This window comes from Taurulus bubalis (genome assembly GCF_910589615.1).
Source record: "Taurulus bubalis genome assembly, chromosome: 5".
NCBI lineage: Eukaryota > Metazoa > Chordata > Actinopteri > Perciformes > Cottidae > Taurulus > Taurulus bubalis.
This window is the reverse complement of record NC_136593.1, coordinates 17,003,234-17,030,927: the sequence shown is the minus strand read 5'-3', so window position 1 is coordinate 17,030,927 and position 27,694 is coordinate 17,003,234. Positions and strand designations below refer to the sequence as shown.

Sequence of the window (27,694 nt, the reverse complement as noted above, 5' to 3'; positions counted from 1 at the left end):
AAATTGCTTTAAAATTATGGTAAATGCTCATATTTCCTGTCATCTCAATCCACTAACCTGGACTTTTTACGAAGATGCCATTTTCAAGCCAACTTCAAAAACCCACAAAACTAACACGTACTTTATAACATAGTTTTGTCTCATTTACCGTTTTCTGAAGCTGCTCCACAAGGTCAACCTCATTAATTATTCATAATGTACTGTATTTCCATCACTCAGTCCTTTTTTGATTCACGTTTCATTTATAACTTCTTTTTTTTTTTACAGTTAGAATCAATTTAATTATTGGAAAAATGGAAACCCAGTGGGATGATTTTGTGGCTGAGCAAAAGTGAAATCTGCTGAGGAGTGGGTTCTGGTGCCAAGGGAGAGCTCCGTAAGGGTTTTGGGTGGTTTGATGCGATGGTGGCTGTACACAAGTGTGCGTCCGCCCTGCAGCCTAAGAGCAGCCACATCTATCCACCACCATCCCGGGGATTTTGCCGTGAATGATCTGCTGCTTGTCATTGAAGTAGAGCATGTTAATGGGGGACATCTTGGTCGGGGTGCAGCAGGGCCCTGCGGAGCCTCGGGGGTTGGCGTGCTGCACCAGGTGGGTGTGCGGGTACTTCTGCATGAACATGTACTCGCACTGGCCAGAGCAATAGTTGGCTTTGTAGCGTTTGGGGGCAATGATCCAGTCCCAGCCGAACGCCTCGAAATCCACAGTCAGAGGGTAGCGACAGCAGCGAGACTCCGTGGAGTGCTCATCGCAGTCCAGGCCGAGGTTTCTCCGAGAGCGTTTGGTCGTCTCAAGAACTTTCACTTCCAGGAACGGCTGCTGGAATCAGGGGGAGGAGAGGCAGGACAGAGAGGAAGAGGTGGTTATAAGAGAACAACAACCTGGTGCAATTATTTGACAAGAAGAAAACCTCTACAGTACAAGACATCGCTGCATAATGGCACTTTGTCTTAAAAGCACATCGTACGCTTATTTGCTCTTTTTTTTTAGGACGTTTTCCTCTTGCCCACTAAGGCTGTTACGATATCAGATTGACGGTTATCGTGACTAAAATAATTTACGATAAGGATATTATTGTGATATCTATAGAACATTTGAAAAGAAAGATATTAATGCTAACAGTCAAATTCATCTTTTGCTTTATCAATTGTGGGTTTGGTCTCTTTTTTGGCAATTTAATTACAAGTGTAGGGAGGAAAAGAGATCATCCGTAATCCTAACTGTATTATTAAAATCGTTTTAAGTGGTGCTGGATTATTTACATGATATCATCATATGAGTAGGATTTACATTATATAATTATTTCATGTTGAACTATCCCTTAATGGTTAATGACAAATGGACTTGGACTTGTATAGCGCTTTTGTCTTACGACCACACAAAGCGCTTCAACACTACATGTCATCATTCATCCATTCATACTCTGATGACAGGGCTACCATGCAAGATGCCACCTGCCCATCACGACTCAAACTAACCATTCACACACCGCAGGCACAGCTTGTGGGAGCAATTTGGGGTTAAGTGCCTTGCCCAAGACACATCGACATGGACTGGGATCTAACCACCAATCCACTGATTGAAAGATGACCCTGATCACCACTGTGCCACAGTCGCCCAACACCTCTAAAACTCACAAATGAGCATGTTGTGTCTTTTGTTTTAATCTGTGCACAAACTAAAGAGTAAATGACAAGTTGTGGTTTAAAGGGGAGGTACTGTTACTATTTCTTGACTAACAACACTTAATTTGTCCACCCAGCCCTTCTGTGTCTCTACTGGTTTCCCAGCAACCTCACGACAACGACAAGACTCTGAGAAGTTACAGCTCCAAGCAGCTATTTGCCAAGAAATAGTTACAGCATGCAAGTCTCCATAAAGCCTAAGAGTGTTATTTTTACAGTCCTGTTTGTGGATTAAACAAAACAGCTTCAAAGATACAGAACAAACTGTTGATACAAGGCGCACACACACACACACACACACACACACACACACACACACACACACACACACACACATTCATATATGTACAATTTCCTCCATTGAAGATAATTCTAGATATTTTAACAATTTGTACATTCTAGGTTTACATCGTGAGTGTCTATTTTTAATTCCCTCAGTCAGGTCTAGTTAATTTTTTATAAAGGTACACCAACACCACCTTTTATGACATCATTTTTTTTTATGACGTAATAAAAAAGAGATATTCTCTTATTTAGCTTAGCATTGCTAACAGTTGCTGAAGACCAGTTTTTCTCCAAACTAAAACTTTTACACTTGTACAACTTGAAAGGAGCCAAAAGTGACAAAGAAAAAGGGTCAAAATACCAACTCATCTGATCTTTCACGAAAACATCTCAATGAATTTGTCATTTTTAAAGCAGGAGCACAATGTGCTACGAGTAGAAACTGTCCTTTTCTAACGTCGATGGCTGACTCTGTATACTGGGTTTGGTCCATGACCCAGCAGGTCATATGCAGGCTACCATAACCTTGACCTTTGGGTAAAGCAAGCAGATCAAATATTTTACTCCATCATGTTTGTTTTACAAAGCCTTCTTCTCTCAACAGTGATTCCAGCTGGGCTCGAGCACAGTGTTAGTGACGCATTCAAAAGAGGAAATAAGCTGAAAGGCCGTTGGGGTGAGACCATGTCAGCTTGGCCTTTAGGGCTTTTGTTGTAGAGAAAAAGACCCAGAGGATCAGGGAGAAGCAGAGTTTGACTCTTTCTTTGCTTGAATTGTTTTATTTTGGTACGCTTGCCTGTGTTTTTCATCTTTTCCTTTTTTTGGGGTTCAAGAATAATATTGAACACTGCTGTGTGCTCAGAGGGCCGATATGTATTGGCCAAGACACCAGAGCTGACCTCTGACATGTGTTGTGAAGATGTGACCCAAATGATCACTTGGTAAATATCTGGTGTTGCTTAACTGGGATGAGTGGCCTACATCTACAAAATTCAACATGTTATATGTAACAGTCAGTCGCAGCAACTCTAGGATTTTTGACTAGATTAATGATTCACAGATGGTTTTGCTTTAAGTTTGAACTCATCCATGCAAACTCATTCCATACATTATAATCAAGTACATTCAAATAAAAAAACTAAACAAACAAACATAAAGCACTTAACAGGAGGCTAAATGATTCACAGCCTGAGGTGAACATATTTTAAGGAAGTTCAAAATATTCAGAGGACATCAGGTTGCGATCCATTCACATTTCAGTTTGTACCTCCACAACAATGGAAAATGGTGAATTTACACAGTAAATTTGCATTCATTTTAGGATTTAAAAAAAGCAAACGTGAAGAGTATCTGAGTGGTGAAGACTGATCAAGAAAAACAGCGTTTTTTTCTCTGTAATGAACTAAATATAGAGAGGTCATGACTGACAAATAGAGTGGTGGTGGTATTTAGGGTCCCAAATACATGACGGTTCAATAGACTCCCCATTTTAAGTTATGTTATGTTTCCACATAGTAGAGCGCAAGCTGTGTTCCTCCATGTTACGGAAATCGAGGTTTTTGAACGCAGCCTTCAACAGATACCTACTGCTTCATCCTGTAGGCTTCAAATCACTCCTTTCTGTGTGGAGATTTACAATCAGTGCTTTAACTAACACAACAAATGCATGTGTGTGTTTTAGGTAAACCTGTGACATACGTCATAGGGAAGCGGTTCTCTTAACAGTGTGTCTTTAACATTTAGGCTGTTGGAATAAATGCAGTTGTACAAAAACGTGTCGGCTGCAGGTTTGTTTAAAGCCGTTTGTGCATGCACTTAGATGTTGATGTCAATGTGGTGCACATTGAATTCCCTATCCCTATTTATTTCAACGGTTCATTATAGTATTTGCTATTCTTTAGTATAATACAGATGGATGCTACATGATGCAGGACTGTCCCTTTTGTGAGGCTCATATCTCATCCACTGAGAATGTGTTTACTTCTTTCTGTGCAACAACTGGTTTTCATAAATTTCACTGTCATGTGAGATACAACTTGCAGATGCTCAAAACTTGCTTATGATGATGCCTGTAGTCTCTAATCGTAATTGATTTTAAATTAAATAAGCATTGGCTGCCTAGAAGGTAGGAAACAATATTCATAAATCTAAAACACAGCAGTGGTTACAACGATTGTGAACTTCTAAAATTCTTCTCTGAAACCAAGACAAATCAAAAAGGATGAAAGACAAATATTGTAGGGCAACATGAAATCTGATAACTAACATATATGTCATAAATGCCCTCCTGCTTTTTCTATGAATACTTGTTAAGTCAATTTTAGTCTCGTCTAGTTATCAATACACGTCCACATTCTTCTTCGGATCAATTTTTTTTTTCTCAAGCAAGAATTTGGGGCTACAGTCCCTTTTGATCGAAATATAAATTAACATTTTCAGAAATGTGAGCTTTCGGAAAAGTGATTCCCCTCCTGCCCTAGGACAGGTCTGAGGGTCCTTACCAGCCCCTCCTCCCCGGGTCGCAGCGAAGTAACTGCCAGGTCATTGCCGCTCTCGTCAAAGGCGTTGATGTCAATTCCCCAGTTGGTGTGGGGCTGTTTGAACCAGTTCTGCAGCACGTGCTTAAAGTCAATACTTTGCCAGTGGCCGACCCTGGAATTGAGCTCTATCTTCAGGGAGCGGATACGGATGTGGCGGCTTCCCTGCTCCGTCACAGGCTTCAGCCGGAGGATCTGCAGGTAGACGGTGGAGGTCTGCTGCAGCGGCCGCAGGTACACCCACAGCTGGGCCTTCAGCACCTTGGTGAACATCAGCTTGGGGCTGAACTTGAAGAAGCAGCAGCTCGGCTTCCCGTTCACCTGCACCAGGGGCTCCGCTGTGGAAAAGAGGACAGTTACATGAATAAAGGTATTGGATATGCAGTTTATTGTACAATAACATGATCAATCATCATGATTCTTCACATAGCACTGAACACTGATCCCAGCAAGGGACCTTTGTTGCATGTAGTTCCAATCTTTATCTCCCCTCATTTCATGTCATCTTCTTTTTTTCGCACATTAAATAAAGGCATATAAATGCCCCCAAAAACGTTTTCTAAAAACCATCTCATCATAAAATGGACTTCACCTGAATGTGTTTGCTAAAATTAACCTAATTCACTGAATATTTATGTTTTTATTTTTGGCTCGATCTTTGGTGAGGTGCAGGTGGTGCTCTTTTCTGTCTGTTTGTGCAACATTAACTCCAAAACACTTCATGTGTGTACACATATATATATATATATATATATATATATATATATATATATATATATATATATATATATATTCTTTTTAGAAACACTGCATGTGGAAGAACAAATGCATAATCCCTTATCAACTCAGTGTATGTTCCCAATCCATAATACATGGCACGAAGAATACAACAACACTGGTCCTGACTGAGGGGTTCTGAAATATATTTTCAAGCTAAAACAGAGATAGCTATATCCGTGCTCAGTAATTCACGAAAGGAACAACCAATGACTCTCTTCATTCATGTATTGTTAATAACTACAATCATACGCAGCCGCATAACTGAAGTGGATCCTATCTGATAGAGCCAAGCAAGGACTTGAAGAAGATAAAAGAGAGTTTACACCCAAAGAGACACAACTAATCCACAACATCTCTCAGCAGTTTTATGAGGAACGATCCAGTAGCTCATACTTTTGGCACAGCTTCCAAAAATTCACACAACAAATAGGAAGGTTGTATTATTGAAGTGCAAACTTTTTCCTCTATGATGCGAACAAATACTATATTCTGCAGGAAACTAGAGACAGTGGCAGGTCAAATTATGCAAGTTAGGACACTTTAACATCCAATTATGTTGTGTTTATGTTGTGCTTTAATCTTTAAAACTATTTCTTCAATAACACAACCTGAGCCTGTGTAATTCATGTGCAACTCACAAAGAGACAAACGTTGTATTTTGTAATAAAGTAGACATTCTAAAAAGTGTAGTTAAAAGTGTTGTGATTCCTTGACAAGAAAGTTGTGGCTGTATTTTGCACACTGACCTTAAAGCCACAGATCTGCACGCCACTGAGAAGTGATAACAAGTTTCTTGTGTAATTCCAGCTCAGTAATACACTGCTGTTGTCAACATATGGTATGATATTGGTTGTTTTTTTCTCTGTCATGAATCTTAATTAGGATTTAAAAAACTTGAAGATTAATTCCAAGTAATTTACAGAAAAACAAGCACCATCATAGCCCAGAGAAGATGATCGGTCACAATCTGTAGGCCCGGGGTTTCATAACTGAATGTGAACGCTGCTTATTTTGGTAAACAAACTGCCATTCTCTGCCCAACTGCTCATTTTAGTTACATCTGCATGAAGGCTGTCTGTTATCACATGTGCACATGGTCCTGTTGTTTGGTCCATTCAATCAGGTTACATTTGTAACTACATCAAGGTTGATCTATTTGCATATTAAAACAAGGATCAGTAATGGTGGCCAGTGGCCAGATGGTAACCTTAGATTCCCCTGGGTCAATCGTAATGAAATGGTTTACCCCTTTATTACAAATAGCAAAATTAAAACATCTCAAGTTTTTTAGTGGCTCACCCTTCCTGAAAATATATTTTGGGGTGTGGATTAAGGGTTATGTCAAAGAACACAAGCCAACTCCTTAAATAGGATAGATTTATTCCTGTCATGATCCTCGGCTCTGGTGTTTCTGTGATTTGCACCACATCAAATCTGCTCATGGTTCATTTACATAGACCTTCCATCTGATATAATGACATCCATCCATTGTATTCATACATTCATTTCCATGTAAAACGTCCATTTATGAAGGGAAATTTATTCTGCATCTATCTGGCATAATAATGTGCCAACTGAATACAATAGAATATCTAATCTGCCCGTTTTCTCTGAGCGTATTTGACACATTACAACTCTAGATTTTGCAAATAAACTGTTGGTTTTTTTTGTCATTTAGCTTGCATGAAGCGTTGTTCTTCCTCTTTAGAAAAAAAAGTGGATAAAAAAAACTGTTTGGAACTGTCAATCATTGCTAAATCTGAGGTTGCTCAGGCAACCTGCAAAATGCTTCCTGGGTCAAAAGGTTATTTGGCACCTCAGCCTAGTTAAGAAATGGGATCAGAGGTCAAAACCGTCAGCCTCTTTACATCTCAGGGGTGCTGGGGAGGGGCAGTCCTAATAGCCAGATTGAGTTTGAAGGTCAAGGTCGACCCCATGGCAATGGTAATATGTCTTTCTTCACAACACGCGTTTTTTTTAACAAAGATTCATCTAAAATCTAAAAGACACAGCAGCACTGAAATAGCCCCGGTTTGTTTTTGTTTTGATTAGGGAGGAGATTCTCCAGCCAATCATGAATTTGTTTATCAAACCCCAATTGGCGAGGAAGAACACTGCACCAGGCTGTTTTCTTCTTTTTACACTAAACAAGTGTTGTAATTGAATTATGGGCATGCATTGAGGGATATGAATTCACTGAGGTACAGATGGACTAGAACAGTCCAGGGCGAATATTGAATAAGGGCCAAACCAGGGACAGACGTGGTCCTTCAGCCTGTATTTCCAGTCATTAGCGAGTGTAAATTATACAGTGTCTCACGCTGAACAAACAATATGTCAATGTTCCTTTTGGTGGGTTGCTGGGGTCACAGCAATTAACGTGGGTGGTGTTGTGTTTGCTCATCAGCACAAAACTGGGAATGAATGATTCTGCATTTTGCTTGGGGTTTACTTGATTACTACTTATTGTTGTTTTTAATCGCTGCAGATGGGGACCGACACACACCAGCTCTTCCTTTGCAAACAGTTTGTATCGCTTTTGTTGAATTCTAGGAAGAAAACAAAGAAACAAACCCCCAAACACAGCATAGCTGAAATGGTTCAGCTTCTTGAGCAGAGACCATTTCTTGAGGAGGAGTAATCTGAGAAGCAGGGCCCATATACTGTGATCCAGTAAGGACCCCCGTTATTAAACACACATGCACAACATGTGAGCTACATCATGTGAAACAATGACTGCATTGATCGGTGAAATCAATTTGTGCCTTTATAGATCCTGTAAGTGCACAAGTAAGAGGCAAACCACGGAGGATGAATGCCTGCAGCTTAATTGCGCCCCATGTCTTGGCAGAGCGTTCCACTTGTGCAAAACCAGCAAAGCTAGCTTGTAAAGACATTTAATTCCTCTACCTGAACTAACGTTGCTCCTGCTGCGAAAACACATTATTGCTAAAAGAGCTCGTAATTTTACTGAAACTGCAGGACTGTTTTTATGGCTTAATTTCCTGAACAATTTGTTTAGTTATACTTCAGTTTTTCAACACTCTGATTTCCACCCTGCAGTAAGGACATGATAGGATCAGATTTTGCATTCAGCACCACCTACTGGTGCAACGACACCTCTTTCCTCGGGCAAACTATAGATGCAGATAGAAATTAGTCCTTATACAGAAATAACACTTATTTTAATTAAAAAGTAAAGAACAAGTTAAGTATGGACAGAGGCTGTGTTTTTCCAAAGAAAACAGGCTTGTTTGCTTTTCCTCCTCGTGTTCCCAGCCTACTTCATTATTATAGCAGCTTATTTCCCTGTGGTATAATTGCAGCATATGCAGCGCATGAATTTTACTGCCAGCACGCAGCAGCCCTGCAGGTGAGCCTATCAAACATCTGGTGGACTCCCTGGGTACCTGTGTCCCATAGTTAGCCAAGAGCCTAATATACGTGTATATTAGGGGGAGACATATGTATATAAGAGTTTATTCACCGTGCCATCTGTTCATTTTAATATGCATTTAGCTAAGGCCTGTTTCAAAGCTAAGTGTTCTTAATAATCAAATGCAGTAATGTTGAGCCAGTTAAACAGTTGAAAACAGATGGAGAGGGAAGGTTAAGGTGCAGTTATATAATGAATAGTTAACACATGTTACCAGTGAGGCTGCATTCATGCTGGCAGTATGGCAAAAATGGTAAATGGACATTTACCATTTACCATTTTTTTATTCCCATTTAGAAGACTTATTGGAAAAAGATTAGGCAGAGTTCACAAAGATTTCACAAAGAGCAACCTTATAATACTTACTGCAGTTACAAGACCCCCACCAAATGATCATAACATGAAATAATACATTAGAAAGTACAATACATGTATTTAAGAGAGGAAAACTAGGAGCTGTTTCATATCTTTATATCAAAATGATTCAAGGCTCTTTGTCAAATGTCAGGCAGCAACAGTGAATGGGAACAGGATTTTATGAATGATCTATATTTTATCCCAAACTATTTATGAATCTTAAAATGAGCTACACAGATACAGCTCATATTTTCCTTAGAGTTCACTTTTTTATCCAAACTTGAAAGGCCGTCACGTTTTGTACATGTGCAAAAATGAGGCAACGAGAGAAATGCCATCTATTGTTAAAATCCAAATGGATAATGCAAAATGGTATAAACCAAGATAAGAGTTACATTTGCATATATATATCTATATTTTCTTTTCTTAATGGGAAATGCAAATGTGCCATTTTGTGGTGAGTGTGTGTTTGGGAGCCCTCATCTTGAATAAATGTGACTCTAGGGTATCCCCACGCACCTCGGCATATTAATCATCGTGACACGTTCACGACCCTTCTAATAAGACAGGGGCCACAGTGCACCCCCTCAAACATCCCACCCCACCCCAGCCCCACTCCCTCTTTGTCTCTCGGCCAGTCCCAAGGGACGGGAGAGGGTGGTGGGGGAGGCCTGGCTCGAGCTGGGGATGGAGATGAGGGGGGTGTGTGTGTGTGTGAAGTTAGACCCCCTCATTCAGAAGCCCTCCCTTGGGACAACGGCAGGCACAAGACTCCTATTAGGACGGAGCACAGTAGCCCCCCAGGAGCAACAAAAGACACCTCCTAAAGCTCCCTGTTCTAGCTCAGTGAACACACACATGGAAACATGCAACTACACATAAACACACGACATACACAAGCTCCAAACTGACTGTCTTCAGCAAACAGGCTCATTGTCTTTAGTGTTGGGGTTATATGTGTTTCTATTACGAGGGAAATGTCTGTGGGACAGCTCCAGCAGGACATGGACGGATGATGAAAAGAGCGAGCGTGCAGTGAACTGCAATTAGGTGGACAGCTGGACAGCAGGAAGCATGCTGGGCTCTCACCGCTTGTGTTTATGTGCATCCACACATACATGCAAGACGTTAACGTCAGAGGACAACGTTCTGCTCCATTTAAAAAAAGTTAAATCCAAACTTTTATTACATTTTTACATAGTTTTTTACTTTTTTTTTTTTTTTTTTTTACATTTTATACATAAAAGCAGATATTTAAACAGGACAAGCCAGAAAGGTGATTTTGATTGATTAGCACGCTCAGTTTGTTTGTGCTGCTGCTTTGGATGGATGAACGAATACTAACATACACATGTAAATTCAATGGGTAGTTTTGTATTGTATTTAAAGGAAACACCTCTGCCATATGACAATCTCAGACAACACTGAACAGTTATTATATTTCAAGATTATCATGCACACTTGAATTGCATTTTAGCCACTAATCATTGTGGTCCAATCAATATCAGGCCTGTACAAGTACAGAGAAAGTATTTAAACTAACACAACTGGGCTAAAACTAAAACTATTTAGCTGTTGCTATCTGGAAGCTGAGCAGAGGTGTGTTAACTCATACCAAGCAGAAGCAGCAGTTGTGATTTGGTTATTATGAAGCACTGAAGAGGAAATTATCTTTGGCTCAGATTAATCCTCACCAAGTTGACAGGCATCGTCCGCACAGTCAAAACATACAGCAAACTAAAATGTTGTTGTTGGAAACGTATTTCTCTCTCTGACATGCGTTGCAACTGAACAGTGTGATAGTTTAGTGCGTATGGCATTCGGTTTGGCAGTGACCCTCTTGAGAGATCATCGTTTCAGAATTGGCTGAAGCCCCGAGGCGAAGGCTTCAGCAGGGACGTAGCTCAGAGGTGACTGATGGAAAACGGAAGGAAGAGAATAAACACTTGAGAGGTGCTTAGAATGTCAGCTAGCACTATTTAGAGAAACGTCCAACTCATACAGACTTAACAGATCATCTCTTGATTTGCAGGCTGACCATATGTCACTGGTGATTTATATTTCTTTAAACGTCAGCCGAATTATTTCACTGTAGGACATGATACATCTGTTGATTACATTTAAATAACCCAAAGACAAAATGTACATCTGTTATTAACTTGCACTGCAAGGGCAGTAATCTAGTGGCTTTTCTGTAAACCAATGTCACAAAAGGAAATCTGCAAAACTGTGTGACAGAAACCTGGTCGGCCTTCAACAGCTATGAGTCTTTTACTACTTTCTTACTTTCTACTTACTTTCTGAGCTGCTACAACAATAAATTGCACAATACACATTTTCAGCACTAATATGAGAAACCATATGATATCCTGTTGATAAGTGAAGTGTAACATTGTTGTTATTGTACTATCCCCTTAACCATGTATTTAATTCACTATTGACTACTGAAATCTATATTCTTCCCCCAAAAACATGTACAATCTTGAATGTTGTGTATCTTATGTCCGAGATCATTCGTTTGTGGTAACACGTGATTTCTTCATTGCAGAGGACCAGCAGGTTGATCTGAGTTCATTTATTGACAATAGCATGATTCTTCACTGCTTCCCAAATGTGACAAATTGTGTTTGCTGTAATGAGGAACAACCAGACTTGAGGCACTACTGCTGGGAAATGAGCTAACATGTTCTAGACATTGTATATGGCTTTTAAAACTGTACAGGGAAATAATAAAAAATAATAACGATTCTAATTATGCAGATGACGCCCACATGTATCACTCTCACCCAGTGACAATGCTACCTCAGACTCAGAAACCAGTGTATTTAAAAAAATCAATGATTAGATAATGCAGATACAGACAAAATGTTGTATTTTCTCTTTTGAAACACCATATGGCTATCTGGTAGCAGTCTGATAAACACCAAACTAAACATGGAGAAGCACCATTTCATGTGTATGCTCCATGGAGCTGGAACAAACTTCCAGAATATTTAAGACAATGAAGTTCACCTGTAGAAGCAGGTTCAAACTAGTTTGCTCATCATCTTAAGAACATCCCCCGTATTTATCTCTATTTGTCTGTGTTTTTAATTGTTCTAATTCAATTGGTCTTGTTCATGTTGTTTTGTTTCTTGTTTAATGTCTTCTTGTGTGAACTGTGGTTAAAATACACCTCTATGAACTTCTAGCCTGCTCTCTTGCACAACAATTAATATAATCCAGCACAAAAACCCTGCACGCACCATGGCACGAGGCGGACTGATTAGTGTTGATGCATTTATTGCCTCTCAAGCTGAGAGTTCTCTCAAACTGAGCGACCAGCCATAGACTATAGGTGAACGTAGTCATCATGACGAAGTTAGAAATTCGGCATTGTCGTTATCTTGGCTTTTGGCCTTCACCATCTTGTGTTTTGGAACTAGTAGTGACATAAAAGGGGTGGAGCGAAGTACAGTGGGGCTAAAAAAGATGACGAAGGACAACTCCTAAACCCGACAACACCGTGGTAGCGACCTGTCAATAACTAGGTAGCCAGCCACTCCCTAAAGCATACCCTGCTTTATCATCTATTTTACACTCAATGGAGCCTACTTTACTAAATGAACATCATGCTGCATTAAAGAAGATGAGAAACTAGTGATTGAAACCATAAAGTCACTTACAATGTTTACTGAGGTAATAAATCAAGGGAGAAGTAGGATCCTCTATGCAATCAGACTTATTTTTGCAACCAGAGGAGCCACTCCCTGCTGGCTATTAGAAAGAATAAAGGTTTAAGGCACTTCTGCATTGACATAACTTTCCAGACCCCTTGGTCACCAACAGGTCAGAATTTATTTTCCAAAATGTATCCTTTAATCTAATATTCCCATGTTGACCACTGATTAGTTTCATCATTTTAAACGGTCAAAACATTTGACATATTTCTCCCTGGAAGTATTTCTGTTTTAGCGTACTCAGTCACCCAAATCTGTCAGCGTCTTGGCCACGTTTTCTCAAAAGACAACGTTTTGTTTATTGTGACCAACCCTCCCCTCTAGGAAGCATTTACTCCGACGCTGTTATTTTCTAAGCAACGTGAACATATTGTTCCCTTTATGAGCCGGGTTGTACATTATATAAATCAAACTTGTCCCTAAAGAAATCACTTCGACTGTGCATTTTCCCTAATGAACTTCCTAGGGTGATGTGGGTATGGAAGGAAGAAATACAACCACAGGTGATAAATACAGCGAGAAGCTGCTCTCCAGAAAAGAGGCTAATTAAATTTTCATGTTGATAATGATGAGGTAATCCTCTGTTAATTGTGCTTCTATCCAACACAGTGGCTCCCTCGTGGGATCAAGCATTATGCCCATGCAGCATTTCCTTTGCTTAAACGCCTCATATATTTAATGGACTCTTCCATAAACTGATCCTCAGAAGCTCCTTGCACACGACCACACAGAGCCTGAACGCATCCATCAACAATAATCCCCTCAATGATCTCCATTTTATCTTTTCACTCCCCTCCTTTTCCTCCTCCTCACTCATGTCCCTACACAGAGCTTAATTACTGGTGTGAAGTAATTATTTCCTTTATTAGTGAAACGTAACATCTGTTTCAGGTCTTTTTAATTGTACCTATAAAACCCTATAAAAAAAAAATTCTGTCCCTTTAGGATAGGACTGGGCTGCTTGTTGCTCCCTATGGACTACCCCCACCCCCTATACCCGCGGTGCACCTAACTCGATCACTGTCTTTGAAATTCTTTAAAAGGACCAACGCGGAGCTCACCAGTGCTCACAAGCAGTAAAAAGATTGTCTTTAACAAGGAGGCCAAAACTATTCTTGCACAGCCATGTCTCCAAACTGACATGAATGCAGTCTTACATCCGTTCTCTCAACTTCTCAGTGTAGTATTTTTGGTAAAGCATGCATTAATTCCTAAGCAACATATTCCCAAATGCCAAGAGCAAAGACCGGCTGCACGGACTGGTACACGGGAGCGTGGGAATAGGGGACGGAGGGTGAAAGGAGTGAGATTCCTGAGGTCCTGGGGAAATTTTGTCCCTGTATTAATAGACTTTGGTCCCTTTGAAATTTTATTAGCCATAAAGTTGACAGTACGTTGTGCAATTTCTACAGACCTTTCTTTCTTAAGTTTTACTTCTTTTTAAACAAACTGGTTGTGCCCCCCAGTGTCCAAACAATTCAACACCAAAGTTTATCTTTCCCTCAACTGATGCCAGCAACTACACAGGGAGAACAGGTGTCATCGTCAAACTGAGACCTCCATGGAATAAATAAATCTATAAAAACCTCACATAGTCATCAACTTCCATCAAACACTGGCCAGTGAGTTGGAGACAGTCCGACTTCTGCTGCTCTGTCCTTTTAGCGCTCTCCCTCTTAATTTTTATGGTTCCTGCACCTTCAGGAAATGACCCTTTTATAGGGTCAACACTATAAAAGACTTGTTTTTTTGTGGGAGTGGTTAGTGGATGAGTGTGTGTGTGTGTGTGTGTGTGTGTGTGTGTGTGTGTGTGTGTGTGTGTGTGTGTGTGTGTGTGTGTGTGTGTGTGTGTGTGTGTGTGTGTGATGGGGGATAAGTGTTCAAGTTACTACCGGTTCGTCTTTGCTGCCAAAGAAAGAGACCCGATGAGGTTAATAGTCTCCTCTTCCAATATATCACATAGCTGTGAACTCTGTGACCCTTTTTGTCAATAGGAGAACTTTTCTCTGGAGTGTGTGTGTGACTGTGTGAGTGTGTGTGTGCCCGAGAGCATCCTCATGTGTCTACACAAGTGTGCACATGTGGAAATGTGTACATTCGTACCTTTACATGTGTGTAGATGTTCATTTTTCGACTCAACAGTTGTGTAAGCCTGTGCTTGAACTAAATGGGCCTCATTTAAAGAGGAATACATAATACTATCAGTTTCGCACTTCCTAATGTTAGCCTACACACAAGCATGATGGACAAGATGAAATAGTTTTACAAAGTTAGAAGTTTCAAGAATAGCTGAATGGTCTTAAGAAATGTTTTAAATGTGTAGTTCTTTATGTCTAAATCTCAGTTGTCATGCCTTTAAAAGGCAACATTTTTCCTTGCAGATAGTCACTGATTTCCTGTTTTGGACACACTGCGATGAAAAATGTAAACATGGAATAAAGGCTCAGAGGGAGGGTAAGTAAGTGCTGCTCTCTGCTTGATTCTCTCTGACTGGACAATGTAAAAAATATGCAATGTCACAGAACAGAAATTAAGCTTTCTCAACGGCAAAGATGATGCATTTTAGGCTTTTCACAAACAACCTAAACGCAACAGACAAAGGTGCCTCTTCTCTTTAAATTGTTTTCCCGATGTGCTCTGGCAGGACTGTTTGTTAGTATTCAATGTTGCTGGAGTATTTATTGGAACAGTGTGCCGTTCACCAGCATCAGAGCATGCACACAGAGACAGGAGCAACGGGCCACTGATGGGAGAGGAAAGGCCTGCTCTAAATGTCCTGGACAGGTGACAAATGGTAGACTAGTGGGGTCAAACCCTCACCCCACCTCAGGCAAAATGGAGTTCCAAAATACACACTATACGCACGCATGATTACCCACATAAATCAACATATAGAAACAGCTGATATATTAATGCAAATAGATTTGTTAATAAAAAAAAAATCGACACTCGTTCATAATGTTGCGCAAGAAAATTACCCTGATAAACTGCTCCGAACTGACTCATTTTTAATGCATGAAGAGTGAGCGGAGCGGTTACCTACACAACACACTACATGGAGAGAGATGTTTTAGTGCCGCACTACGATATAAATAGCTGTACTTTTCCATGAAATTTCATAGTAATTAGAGACCAGGAAGCATGGACCCTCTCAACCCCCACTGCGGCACCCACGTACCTTGAGTGAATACTAAGAAGCAACTCTGGCACAGGTCCAGTTCAGTATGTACTGTGTGAACCCACATGGCCCATCAAAGGCAGTGTGCACGACCGTGAAAGGGTGATTGGGTTCGAGGTGCGCAGGGAATAGTGTTTGAAGTCCTCCTTCTATCAGAGAGACAGAAAAGGCACTTTTAATCCTGTGAGATCACTAAGGCGCCACAGGCAAAAAAAGAGATGCACTCATTCTCTTAACTCTTCCATGAGTACCGTAGAAAAAGAAGAGGAAGGAGAGAGGGGGGTAACATGGAGGAAGGTGGGGGTGGGGGGGTGAAGGGAGGGGTGAGGGGTGTGAGAGAGAGAGAGAGAGAGAGAGAGAGAGAGAGAGAGAGAGAGAGAGAGAGAGAGAGAGAGGGAGAGAAGGAGCAGATGATAAAAACTGCAGCTGACGTAAAGAGATGAGGCAAACATAGCAGAACAGTAGGTGCTGTAACATGACAGATACAGCTGTAATGTCAGTCATTAGCTCCTCTGGCCGGCATGAGGCCGTTAGAAATATGCAATTAGCCAGCGTCAGGCATAATGCCCTTTTCTGGCTCGAGAAGGTGTCAAATCACTTTGTGTGTTGTGTGTGAGTGAGTCCGTGCAGAGGTTGGGAAGCAAAGGGTCAAAAATGCCCTTTGAGGATATTGTTGATTTAACTTGTATTGTGCAGATGAGTGTTAAGCATGCAGAGTTTCATCTCGTCTGTTTTTAGAGGTGGAGAGAAAATGATAATTATTGTAGAATTGATCTGAGATAACAGCAAGTTATTATAGAAGATATTAATTGTCAGCATGAATGCATACATCCTGTGTGAGTGAGCAAGTGATATTGATGGAATTGATGGAAACAGAGGGGGATAGATAGATAGATAGATAGATAGATAGATAGATAGATAGATAGATAGATAGATAGATAGATAGATAGACAGACAGACAGACAGACAGACAGACAGATAGATAGATAAATTGATAGATAGATAGATTATTTTGTGTGGCCCATAAAGTACAATTGTTAACAAATGACAAATCAAATGTTTTATGCTGCCTCCTTCAATTCACCTGTAAGATGTAAGACATCAGCTGTGCGCTTTTCCTTTTAGATTTTTGTAAGTGGCAGTTTAAAAAAAATAACAGCTAAAATTGTGGTGATAGGAAAGGCAGAGATCAAATTCAGATTCATTTGAGCCTGCAGTTAAGTGAAGGTTGATTTGCAGTAATCACAGATAATAAATTAAAATATATACCACTATGCCAACTAGATAGATAGATAGATATATAGATAGATAGATAGATAGATAGATAGATAGATATATAGATAGATAGATAGATAGATAGATAGATAGATAGATAGATAGATATTATAATGAGGTATTAATAGTCTCAGACAACACATGAGGCCAAAGTCTCTTGCACATATAGGCGTATCTTTGTTCACTCGTGAAAAAACCTGATTATTTGGAGTGTGTTCTATCCGCCTTATGCAGAATATATTACGTGTGTAAATGTTGTTGAACCCCACGATTCGCCAGGAAAAGGTCACACACTCCCCTCGACCTTAAGTGATTCTCTGTCTTTGTGTACCCGTGGTGAAAAAAAAAACGAGCTGCGCCCATAAACTTCGCATTTAAAAGGCAAGTGCGGCCGAGGGGGGCCGCTGCATGAGGGGAACAATAGCAGCTTTTTGGACACACTTTTTCTCACTGCGATGAACAGCAGGGAGACCGGTAGAGCCTCCTATAAAAGACCGATAGAGCACAGCTGCCAGGGTTCAACAGTAATTTTATAAAATGTCTCCAAGGGGCCTGCCTGCGGTTTATTTCTGGATTTATGGGAAATTATAAACGGGCGAGCAAATTGTTAGAGGTGCAATAATCAGGGAGCCTCACGACGTGATCATAACTCCAGAATTTAAGGCCTTTATGCAAAAGAAGACATAAAAGTATGAAGAGATGCAACTGCCGGCCAAATACTGCCTTATCATTCGTAATGCACTTGACGTTCACTCGGGTCCGTCATGCGTTTACTCCCCGTCAAACACACTAAAAGCATCATAAAGAGGAAAAGTTTAAACATGACAGCAGGTGGATTGAGGAGCTGAATACTAGACTATACTGCTCCAACAGGGATTAGCCCTCCATCATCATCATCATCACCATCATCATCATCACCATCATCATCATCACCATGAAAACAAAAGTTCATCAGGCCATATTGGAGCTGTCTGTTTCAGTGACGACGCTCTTTATGCTGCTGATTATTGATTTATCAGCTTCACGCGTAATCCCTATTTTGACAGCGGTGGCCATCAGCTGAACCATTTCTATAATATTATCAGTCCGCTTCAGACACACAGAGTGGACCCTCATACTAAAAAAAATAGGTTAGGTCACTGTGCACATGTCCACGGAGCAGGCCTGAGTCACTTGAACCTCCGCAATTACGCGCATGACGCATTCGGAGAGAATAGTGTTGGTTTGTAAACTATTACTCACGCTCAGAGGCCATGGTGATCACGGACTCCGTGGTGGCGTGGTACTCATCCTCCTCCATAAACTCATTCTGGGACGAAGCGTCTCCCTGGAAGTCGTGATGGTCCAGCAGCTGCTGGAGCGGAGGCGCCTTGGGCAGCAGCTGATTGACCACCTCCCGGCTGATGTTGGGCGCATGCTTCAGACGCAGCTTGCTCAGGATCTGGGACTTGATGGTCTCCAGTCTCAGCACTTTGCTCTGCTCCCTCCAAACACAGGCGGAGCACTCGTGGGAACCCGCGTCCTCGTCCAGCAGGGACAGCCCGGCATCCGTGGGTGTCTCGCTGGCAGAAGTCAGCAGCACATTGGGCTCATCGCTCCCCGACTGTCCTAGGGAGATGAGCACCATTAAGCACAGTAGGAAGTTGTACCTCGGCATGACGATGCGTGGACACCAGGCAATGCAACTTTTTTTTTCTTTCTGTTTCTTGTCTGTTCACTCGCTATATCCCGTTATATCCCCTCTCTCGGATGTGCGCTTCTCCTTTCCTTACCCTACAAGAGGCAGGGAATCAGTGACATGCATCTAATCCAATACGATAACCCCAAAGTTGCTGTTTTTGGCAGCAGGAGACTTTGCAATCAATTTTCCCCCAAAAAAAAAAAAAAAAAAGAGTACGTTCCAGTGTGTCTCGGTACAGGCTGTTTGGATTGAAAGTGAACAAATTACGTGTCTGATGAATGCATAGCCTGCTCACGTGTAGTGTAATGGCTGTTTGGGGGTCTTCTGTACAATTTAGTCCAAGGAGGTGTGTAAATGTTCAGAAGTGTCACTGAAAAATGTGCAAGTGCGGTCAAAAAGGGGCTCTTTATATATCTCAGCTGCCCGGTGTCGTAATCCGTCTCCATTGGCTAAGATTGCAACAAAAGGCTTTTAGGTCTGTCACCAAGTCAAGAGGGACAGAGCGAAGGGAGGGCGCACTCACTGTTATGAGAGTATAAATGTTTTACAGTGCACAAACAATGTCTCACATTAGAGATATTGCCCAATTAGGTTATTATGATGATGACATAATACGGCTCATTGCGCCTGTTGTTACAAATGGTTTATTATGGTGTAAATTGAAAATAAGCTGCAAGGACTCAAACCGAATCCATCACATCCACTATACATCACATGCTAAACATTTACGATGCATTTGAACAAGAAACCCACTAATGAGGAATCTTCATGAAGACCTAGCAGATGGTTAGATGCGTATTATTTAGAAGTTGCACGAGATTGTCCGCTCTCTAAATGCAACGTCAACGTGTCTGTAAATCAGGAAAGCAATAACTGGCCTTTTCATTTTAAATCAAGGGCTCTAAATTGTACAAACCTGGTTTTAAAAAGGCTGCATCTCATGCTAATAATACAAGATGTTCGTTTAATTAATTTAAGTCATGCAGCTGCAGGTCTGCTCGTATAAAGACGGTTTAATAAGCTTATAAGGCTATTGACATTACATTTGCACTGATTAGTGAATGGTATAAGCCTTGTGAAAATATCACATTTTTAATTGTTTCCTGAGAAATTATAGGTTGTAGAATATAAAGTATGCTGTGTCACATTTGATCTGTAAACCCACAGTATGCCAAGACATAGGACCTGAACAAAATATTGCCCGACTTCAAACCACTGAGAGATGCTGGATTCATGACTAGTTATAATGAAAACTGGGATATTTCTGGAACTGATTTCTTTATGTACAAATTGTACTTCACGGAGCAATGACTCGCGTACACTCAGTAAACCCTCACTGACCTACTAGTGCCCTCTGCTGGAGGGAAACACAGTTGCAGAATCGTTCATGTTAGTTATTAGTACCATGTGCTGCCTTTTTCATTATTTGTTGCAGTCAGATTGTGGTACTTTATTGTGAAACAGGGCACTAAGGTCATCATTTAGCGTTATTAAATCTGTATAGATCAAATACCGATATAACTAGAAATTAGTGAGGATCACGCGTTGCCTGTTGTCATGTTGTTAAGGTGGAGCTTGCAGACATTATTATCTGGGGACACGTTTGCTCCTGTTTGCTCACAATCCCTTCTGTCCACTTAGATGGAAGAAATCAATTCACAATTAAATATCACTTCACTGCTGACCTGAAACAAAAAACATAAATCAACATAGTTTTAGTGACAGAGTTTTATAAATGAAATAGATGAACACCATATAGTGAGTCTTCAAGGGATAATATAACACACAAGTTCACTGTCTGTATCATCATGAATGCAGATGGAATGTGAATAATAAATGTATAATTTCACAACACAAGAGAGTTTAGAGTAACAACCTCCACGCAATGCAATTCACCAAACCTAAACATTACCCCTTCAGCAGTGTAGTACATTTAGTACAATTTGTAGATAGTTTTACTTTAATGTATGTATAATAAATATTAAGCTTGAGCCAGAAACATAAAGCCAGCTTAGCATAAAGACTGGGAACCACCATGCCATTGATGCTAACGTTTTAATTTAAGAGAGAATTTACCAATTGAGTCTTGATTTGTATTGTGCATGATTAGCATCCAATACTCTATGTCAGCTGAACAGATACAAAAACGGTTCTGTTTTTTAAATGTGTTTATAGATATGAACATGGGCTCACTACAGCTTCATCCGCACAAAAACAACTATTGAGTCTGCGGCACCAAGACCTTCTTCCTAGAGAGGAAGCCTCATTTCTGAGTCTGAGATCACAGCTTCAGGAGCTGCTGTGTACTTTTTGACCATCAACCGTCTGATGCTGAGCATCTGTCCGTCGATGACCATCAATACATTCAGAGTGCAATGCTGATGCTATGGAACAAGAAGGAAAGCTGTAAAGTAGTTTGTTTGTCTATGCTCTTTCATATATGAATAAAGGCAATCAAACAGCCAACTCTCAAGTCACTGTATCCACCTCATTCAATTTTGTTTTCCCTGAAGGCATTTTGACATAAATAACAGGTGAATATATGAATTAATGATGGCTTGATTATATTCAACTGCTTTGGTTTCACGGTCCTGCTGGCTTACTGTCACACTGTAATGGCTTACCTCAAATACAACTGAGCCATCGTTAATGTTATTAGTCACACCTGTGCTTTTCCTACAAGTCAAAATATCTGCATAAATATTCTATAGTATAATCTATCAATGAATGAAGTATGCATACATGTTATAGTAATAATATATCAATGAATGAAGTAAGTGCTTGAGAAGTGCTTGAGAATTCAACTTGCTTTTGTGATGATGATGTTGATGATGATGATGATGATGATGATGACGACTCTAATGTTGTGATTAGCAGAGACGAATATTTTCTTCGTGTAGCCTTTTTGTATTGTAATTAAGTGGTGAGTTACTTTTTTATTGTACCCTCTTCTTTTCTCATTTAAATACTTGTGTTTTCACAAAATATACACACAAACCATAGCTCACCTGAACATCCGTGATTACCTTGTTTCCATCGATGAGTTCCAGGACTTGAAACGCTCCATGGTGCTTATCTGAACCTTAAAACAAACTTCTTGTTTTTAAACTGCCAACACGTTTAAAATACTGATCTTTGCCTTCTCTGTGTGACTGTGTGGGCGGAGTGAGGGCGGCGTTAAACAGTCCCTCGTGGCTCTCCGTAGACCTGGGCGTCGGCAATACACTTCACTCACAGCTGCTGCGTAGAAAACAAAACAGCAAACACCTCTTCACTCCGGGAGCGCGGAGGTGTCTCTTACATAAACGAAAACTTAATAAACATGCATTCAGTCACGCTGGACAGCAGTGGTTCGCCAAAGAAGCGGACGTTATCTCGGGGACTGAGCGAGGATGAGTCGCTCCGCAGCATTATAAAAGAGGTGGGGAATCATGGCGTCATTGCTGACTATTTGTGTAGAGACGGAAAACTAAAGTTAACGTCGCGTTACCGCTCAGTATTGGACGTTTTAAACATGTAACGTCAGCAAAGTAGTCGGCGTGAATCGCGGTTATTTCTCTGAACCGTTTAAGGACAACCAACGGCTCAAATGAGCGATCGGGCCTGTGGCTCCAGTTCACTTCCGTATCAGAGACGTCACCTCGTTGGCTCGTTGTGTGGCTGCATGTGATGCTAGGCTCGCTCACCTACCCGAGGTGTGGTTTTGTTTTGTCTCCTTCTCAGACCGAGAGTTCATCCAGGCGTCTGGTACGAAGCGACAGTCGAGCAGGCACCCTGAAGAGGCGGACCGACAGCCAGGTAGGAACCGTGTCACACGAAGGGAGCTGGGAGGGGACAGAAAGATCGAAACACCTGTACACTGTTTTGATCCCTTAGCTAAAACATCTCCATGGTCCTGGATTTCTCCAGTTTGTCTTTAATCACATGTCATTATCATTGTAGTGTAATAATACTAACAATACACAAGCAGTAGTGACAATTTACACAAGTATTGTGCTTTGTACATTTTTGAGATACTTGTTTTCCATTTCATGATACTCAATAGTATGCTTTCTACTGCATTACATTTTAGAGTGAAATATTTGCACTTTGTAATTTGTAATAATTGACAGTTATAGACAGATTAATATTTGCATAGAGATTATATCATAATCTTTTTAAAAACACATTACAATGTGACATATTTAACCACTGATTCCCAATTTTTTTTTATCAGATAGTCGTTTGAAAAACAGGTTTAGGCCGAATGGTTGGAATTATTCGATATTCCCAAAAAAGAGTGATAAATGTAGAATGTTGTTGTTTATTCGTTTCTTCTTCTTTTTTTTACTTCATTAATCATCCCAGCCCCTCAGATTTCTCTTGTGGCTCGTTAGAGCGACCCTCTAGGTCAGAAACCACTGGACTAAAAACCACTGGACTAAACTGGCTAAGAGCTCCACCTCAACCAGCTACAGTAGTTAAATGCTGCTTATATATGGTTGTATAAGTATTACAAATCTAATTTCATATAGTATAATATATCAGTTACACAGGGCAATCTACATTTTGGAAACATTTGTAATTAAATGTTTGATAATTGCAGTACATTTTGATAAATACTTCTGTACTTTTACAGAAGTAAAATGTTAATGAAGAGCATTTCACTTGTTATGAAGTTGTATTGTTTTATTAGCACTTTAACTTAAGTAAACGATCTGAATACATCTTCCTGCACGTCAAACTTTAGCTAGGTTCTAATATACAACATTATGTCTGGCTGGTCTTTTCCATGTTTTTTCTCCCATCTTTTCCCTTGTTGGGACCAGGTGTGTAACTGGATTAAAAGCTTAAAATTTGACTTCTTACATCGTGTATCTTTGAAAATATAATACTATCTCTTTGTTTTTGAAAAAAAAAAAAGTGTAAAGGCAATGAGTCTGATGCAACTATATCTTCATAAGGTGATGTTGCATCAAATTCTGTGACCCATCATAATCTATGACCTAGTTAGGAGTGTCAGCCATATTGCCACTGCAAATGTGGTTTGAAAAAAACTAAATCACATGCTGTACTTTGAGAGCTGTTATCAAGCATGGTGCTATGTAGTGTTTGTATGAGTTCACCAATTGTGATAGCTGTGATTGTGGTGGACAAAAGTCTGTTACTTGTTGGAATAGTGATGCTAGATTATGAACTATGAAAATAAAATAAAAACAAAGGGTTGACCTGATGAAGCATTGATTCTCTCCAGACATACCGAGAGATTAGTTTCTGCTAGCACAGTTATTAAAAGTTTCACCCCATTTAAATATTGGAAGGGCATCGTTTTCGGTGACGGCTGCTATCACACAGTATGTGAGTATGTGATAAGGTATGATTAAACATTAACGTTTGCATTCCTTATTGGGTCTCAGAATTTAGTGCAACACCCTATTTTAAATGTTTACAGTGTACAATAATAGGTTTCATATTAAGAAGATCCGTTCTTTTCCGGTTTTCTGAAGACTAATAAGCCTTTTTCTTTTTCGCAGCAGACATTTAATTTGTCGTGACACGAAATGCGCAGGCGTTGGTTATAACATTAATGACGACGCTGTTAATTCGAAGAGTCCCAATTAAGTCATGAGAGTGTGACAGTGAGCCAGCACTCAATACCAGGGCCCTGAAACTGAAGCGGCTACATCATATTCAGCCATCATTATTTGTATTATTTACACTTGTGCTTTTTATGTAAAAAGGAGCCAGCAGCTATTGTCCATGCTGTCATCAATAGAAGTGACGGAGCATCCCAGTAACAGAAACACACTACTAATATTAATTGAAGTATTTTTTGTTTTTAAAGGACACGTAACTTCACATATATACAATAGGAAAGATTTTCAAAATGTACAGAAACTTATATATAAAACATCTCTGAACATTGCTTTTATTATGACTGATGGATCTTACTCGAGGCAACACATGGTACTCTATGAAGCTCACAATGATGAATTTGTGAATTATTTTCAGGGTGATTTTTGAATGTTTATGTGGAGTGAAGGAAACATATCCAGTATGACCTTTTTAGAACATGCTTTTCATTTAATTCAAAACTTGAGCATTATTTACAATTATAATACAGGTAGATCAAATCAAGCATTCTGATTGGTTGAGAGTGAATCACGGGGTGTACTTTATTCAGCCATAAAGTACTGTACAGCCTGTTTACATTTAAAACGTTCCATATCAGTGTGCACTTAATATAACAGGTATATTTAAATTGCACGACCGTTAGTTGTCATTTCAAGCTTGACAGTTACCAAACATGTTTCGTGTAAACTTTGATATTTTGGGGGGAATGACTTTTGATGAGAATGTCAGCGGTGAATAATTTATTTGTTGTCCCTGTTCCTGCTGTACAGTCAAAAGTTGATACGGCTCACAATCAGGAGAGCAGAGCAGATAACGCTCTGAGAGCAGACTAGTTAACAGGGAGCGAGTGCATAAAACCGGAAACTAAGATGAGGAATGAAAAGGGTTTGATCACAAAATCGTGACAATTTCCAGTGAGAGATAATTACGTCGGTAATTTCCCGCAGTTCTTTACATCGGTGGCTGAGTGTCATCCTCCACCCTGCTTTCAATCGGCCTGGTCAGTAAAGCCGCGATGTACTGACCATGTGTATGGCGGTTGCCGCACAAAACATGAAAAGCATGTTCTAAAAAGGTCATACTGGCACATACGTACCTTATTGCTTAAATAAACTATTTCATTAAATGTTAGTTTTTTCCTTTCAGCATTCAGACCAGGACCTCTACATGGGACTCCCAGAAATGGTGAGTATTTCTTGCTGTTATTATGGCAATTATTACTATTTAAAGTATTGTTCGCTGTCAGGTCTCATAGAGCCCTACAGTGATGCATATTATTTTACATATGGAGGGATTGTCGTGGCCTCCTACTGATGCCTCTTAGAGCTTACTAACCATTTGTCCACCCACTGATGGGCATGCACTCCTCTACATTTGCCCACACTGATTTGTAACTGTGTTTGTGGTGCAGCTGGAGCTGCAGGCCAGCTATGAAGAGGTGGTGCAGGAGCTGCGTGGGCTGGAGGTCGAGCGAGAGACTCTGTTGTTCCAGGTGGACTTCCTGCAGGACACGCTGGAGGGAGTAGAGGAGCTGCTGGTGGAGGCCCAGAGGGAAGCTGGACAGGCTGGCTCGGTACGCTGCACCAGCACTGAAACGCCACTTAAATTTAAAAAACGTTTAAACACTTCAGCAATATATAAACTTATTTTAGTCTTCAACCTCTCTAGTGACAAGTTTGTTTTTGTTCCTCGATCAATCAAAGTATGGTACTATTGAACTGTTTTTCTTTGCACTTGCAGGAGTTGGAACGAGAGAGGGAGGCCAAGAGGAAACTAGAGAGTATGGTCGGCTCTTTGATGCAAGAGGTGGAAAGATTAAAAGAGGTAAAATGGGGGGGAAGCTTCTTCGGAGTTCTGATGATAATAAATACTTTAGTGAATGAATACTTTATATTAAATTATTTGTAGCTTTGAAAAAGTACCATCTACCTCAATTTATATGGTTAGATTTTCTCCCCATGACATTTCCAAAAAAGTGATTTAAAATAGTCTTACTCTTCAAATCAATATATAAAAAAATATTTCAATCTGAAATCATGTTGCTAAAATTCAGCTGTTCAATGGAACCATATTATGACATCATATTAAGTTGTCTAAATTGATAACAAGAATATACTAACTCAAAGCGGATTATTATGCACTAAAGCTCTTAATTAAATGATCAAATATTTCTCAAATATTTAATTCCCACGAGATTATACAAAACCATGTGGTTATTTCATATTGACTATTTATGAATTAAAAGTAGCTACTTCTGCTACTACTTTCTGCTACAGTCTTCAGTTGTTTATAAACCTTTTATTTCCTTACTTAAAGATTAGAGATGGTGTTGACACGCATATGTAGCTAAAATACTAAAGTAGCAAATGTAACTATATTGTGTTTTTATTTGAAACAATTCATTTACTTTTGGACAACTAAATTTCTCTTTGCAGGATAACAAAGCATCGGCTACAGTGAACACACGTGACAGTGTGGATGGGGCAATGAGTCAAGCACACCAAATGGAAAATGATGCAAAGGAATTGATGAAAGACTCCTTGCTGTGTGACCCTCAAAGCGGTGAAGGCAGAGCCTCAGAGAAAGCAGGACAGACTGAAGAGGCAGAAGATGAGGTAAGCATCCTGACCAAGCTGCCGAAGATAGTCTCTAAGCCGATGGGCCACATGCCGTCTCTTGCAGTGAGCGACCCGTCCTATGCAGACGGCGTCCTGCAGAGGCCATACAAAAACGGTGTCCGGGACGGGCGAGATCCTTCTCCGGACAGGAACGACTCAGACAGCATAAGTGCCTACGAGGATGCGTCTGCTGAGACTCCAGAGCAGGAGCGGAGGTTTCCGGGTGAAGCGGAAACTTTGGAGCTGCCTGACGATTCAGAGAAAAGTTCTCCTAACAACGGCCTGGTCAACGACGAGAATACCCAAGACCTCAAGAACCCTGAAGCTTGTGTTCTGTCTTAATCTGTTCCATCTACTGCTGGACAAAAGGGAAAAGGTGATTGATTATTGATCAGTTGGTGTAATTCCAGAGCTCTTTGATTTACCCACATCACATTTTTCTTAAAAAACTTTAAGGCCAATACTAACATTCAGAGTCATAATTATAACTCTAACAAGTCGTCCATCAGCCACTATTCTGACAATCGAT

General features: G+C 40.3%; 2 protein-coding genes across 2 annotated transcripts; one reads left to right on the top strand and one right to left on the bottom strand.

The window, feature by feature from the left end:
- Positions 1-439: 439 nt before the first annotated feature.
- Positions 440-18,910, bottom strand: LOC306736990 (growth/differentiation factor 11-like; the record flags this gene model as incomplete). The annotated part of the gene is made up of 3 exons (XM_079218694.1): positions 440-820; positions 4,473-4,846; positions 18,496-18,910. 3 exons carry the CDS (start codon positions 18,908-18,910, stop codon positions 440-442), a joined length of 1,170 nt encoding a protein of 389 aa, XP_079074820.1.
- A 3,346-nt stretch (positions 18,911-22,256) lies between these two features.
- LOC306737050 (uncharacterized protein) lies at positions 22,257-27,619 on the top strand (the record flags this gene model as incomplete). Its single annotated transcript, XM_079218755.1, has 6 exons — positions 22,257-22,355; positions 22,658-22,732; positions 25,694-25,732; positions 25,959-26,120; positions 26,288-26,371; positions 26,983-27,619. The coding sequence occupies 6 exons, from the start codon at positions 22,257-22,259 to the stop codon at positions 27,505-27,507; spliced, it is 984 nt and encodes a 327-aa protein (XP_079074881.1). The 3' UTR covers positions 27,508-27,619.
- Between the last annotated feature and the right edge of the window lie 75 nt (positions 27,620-27,694).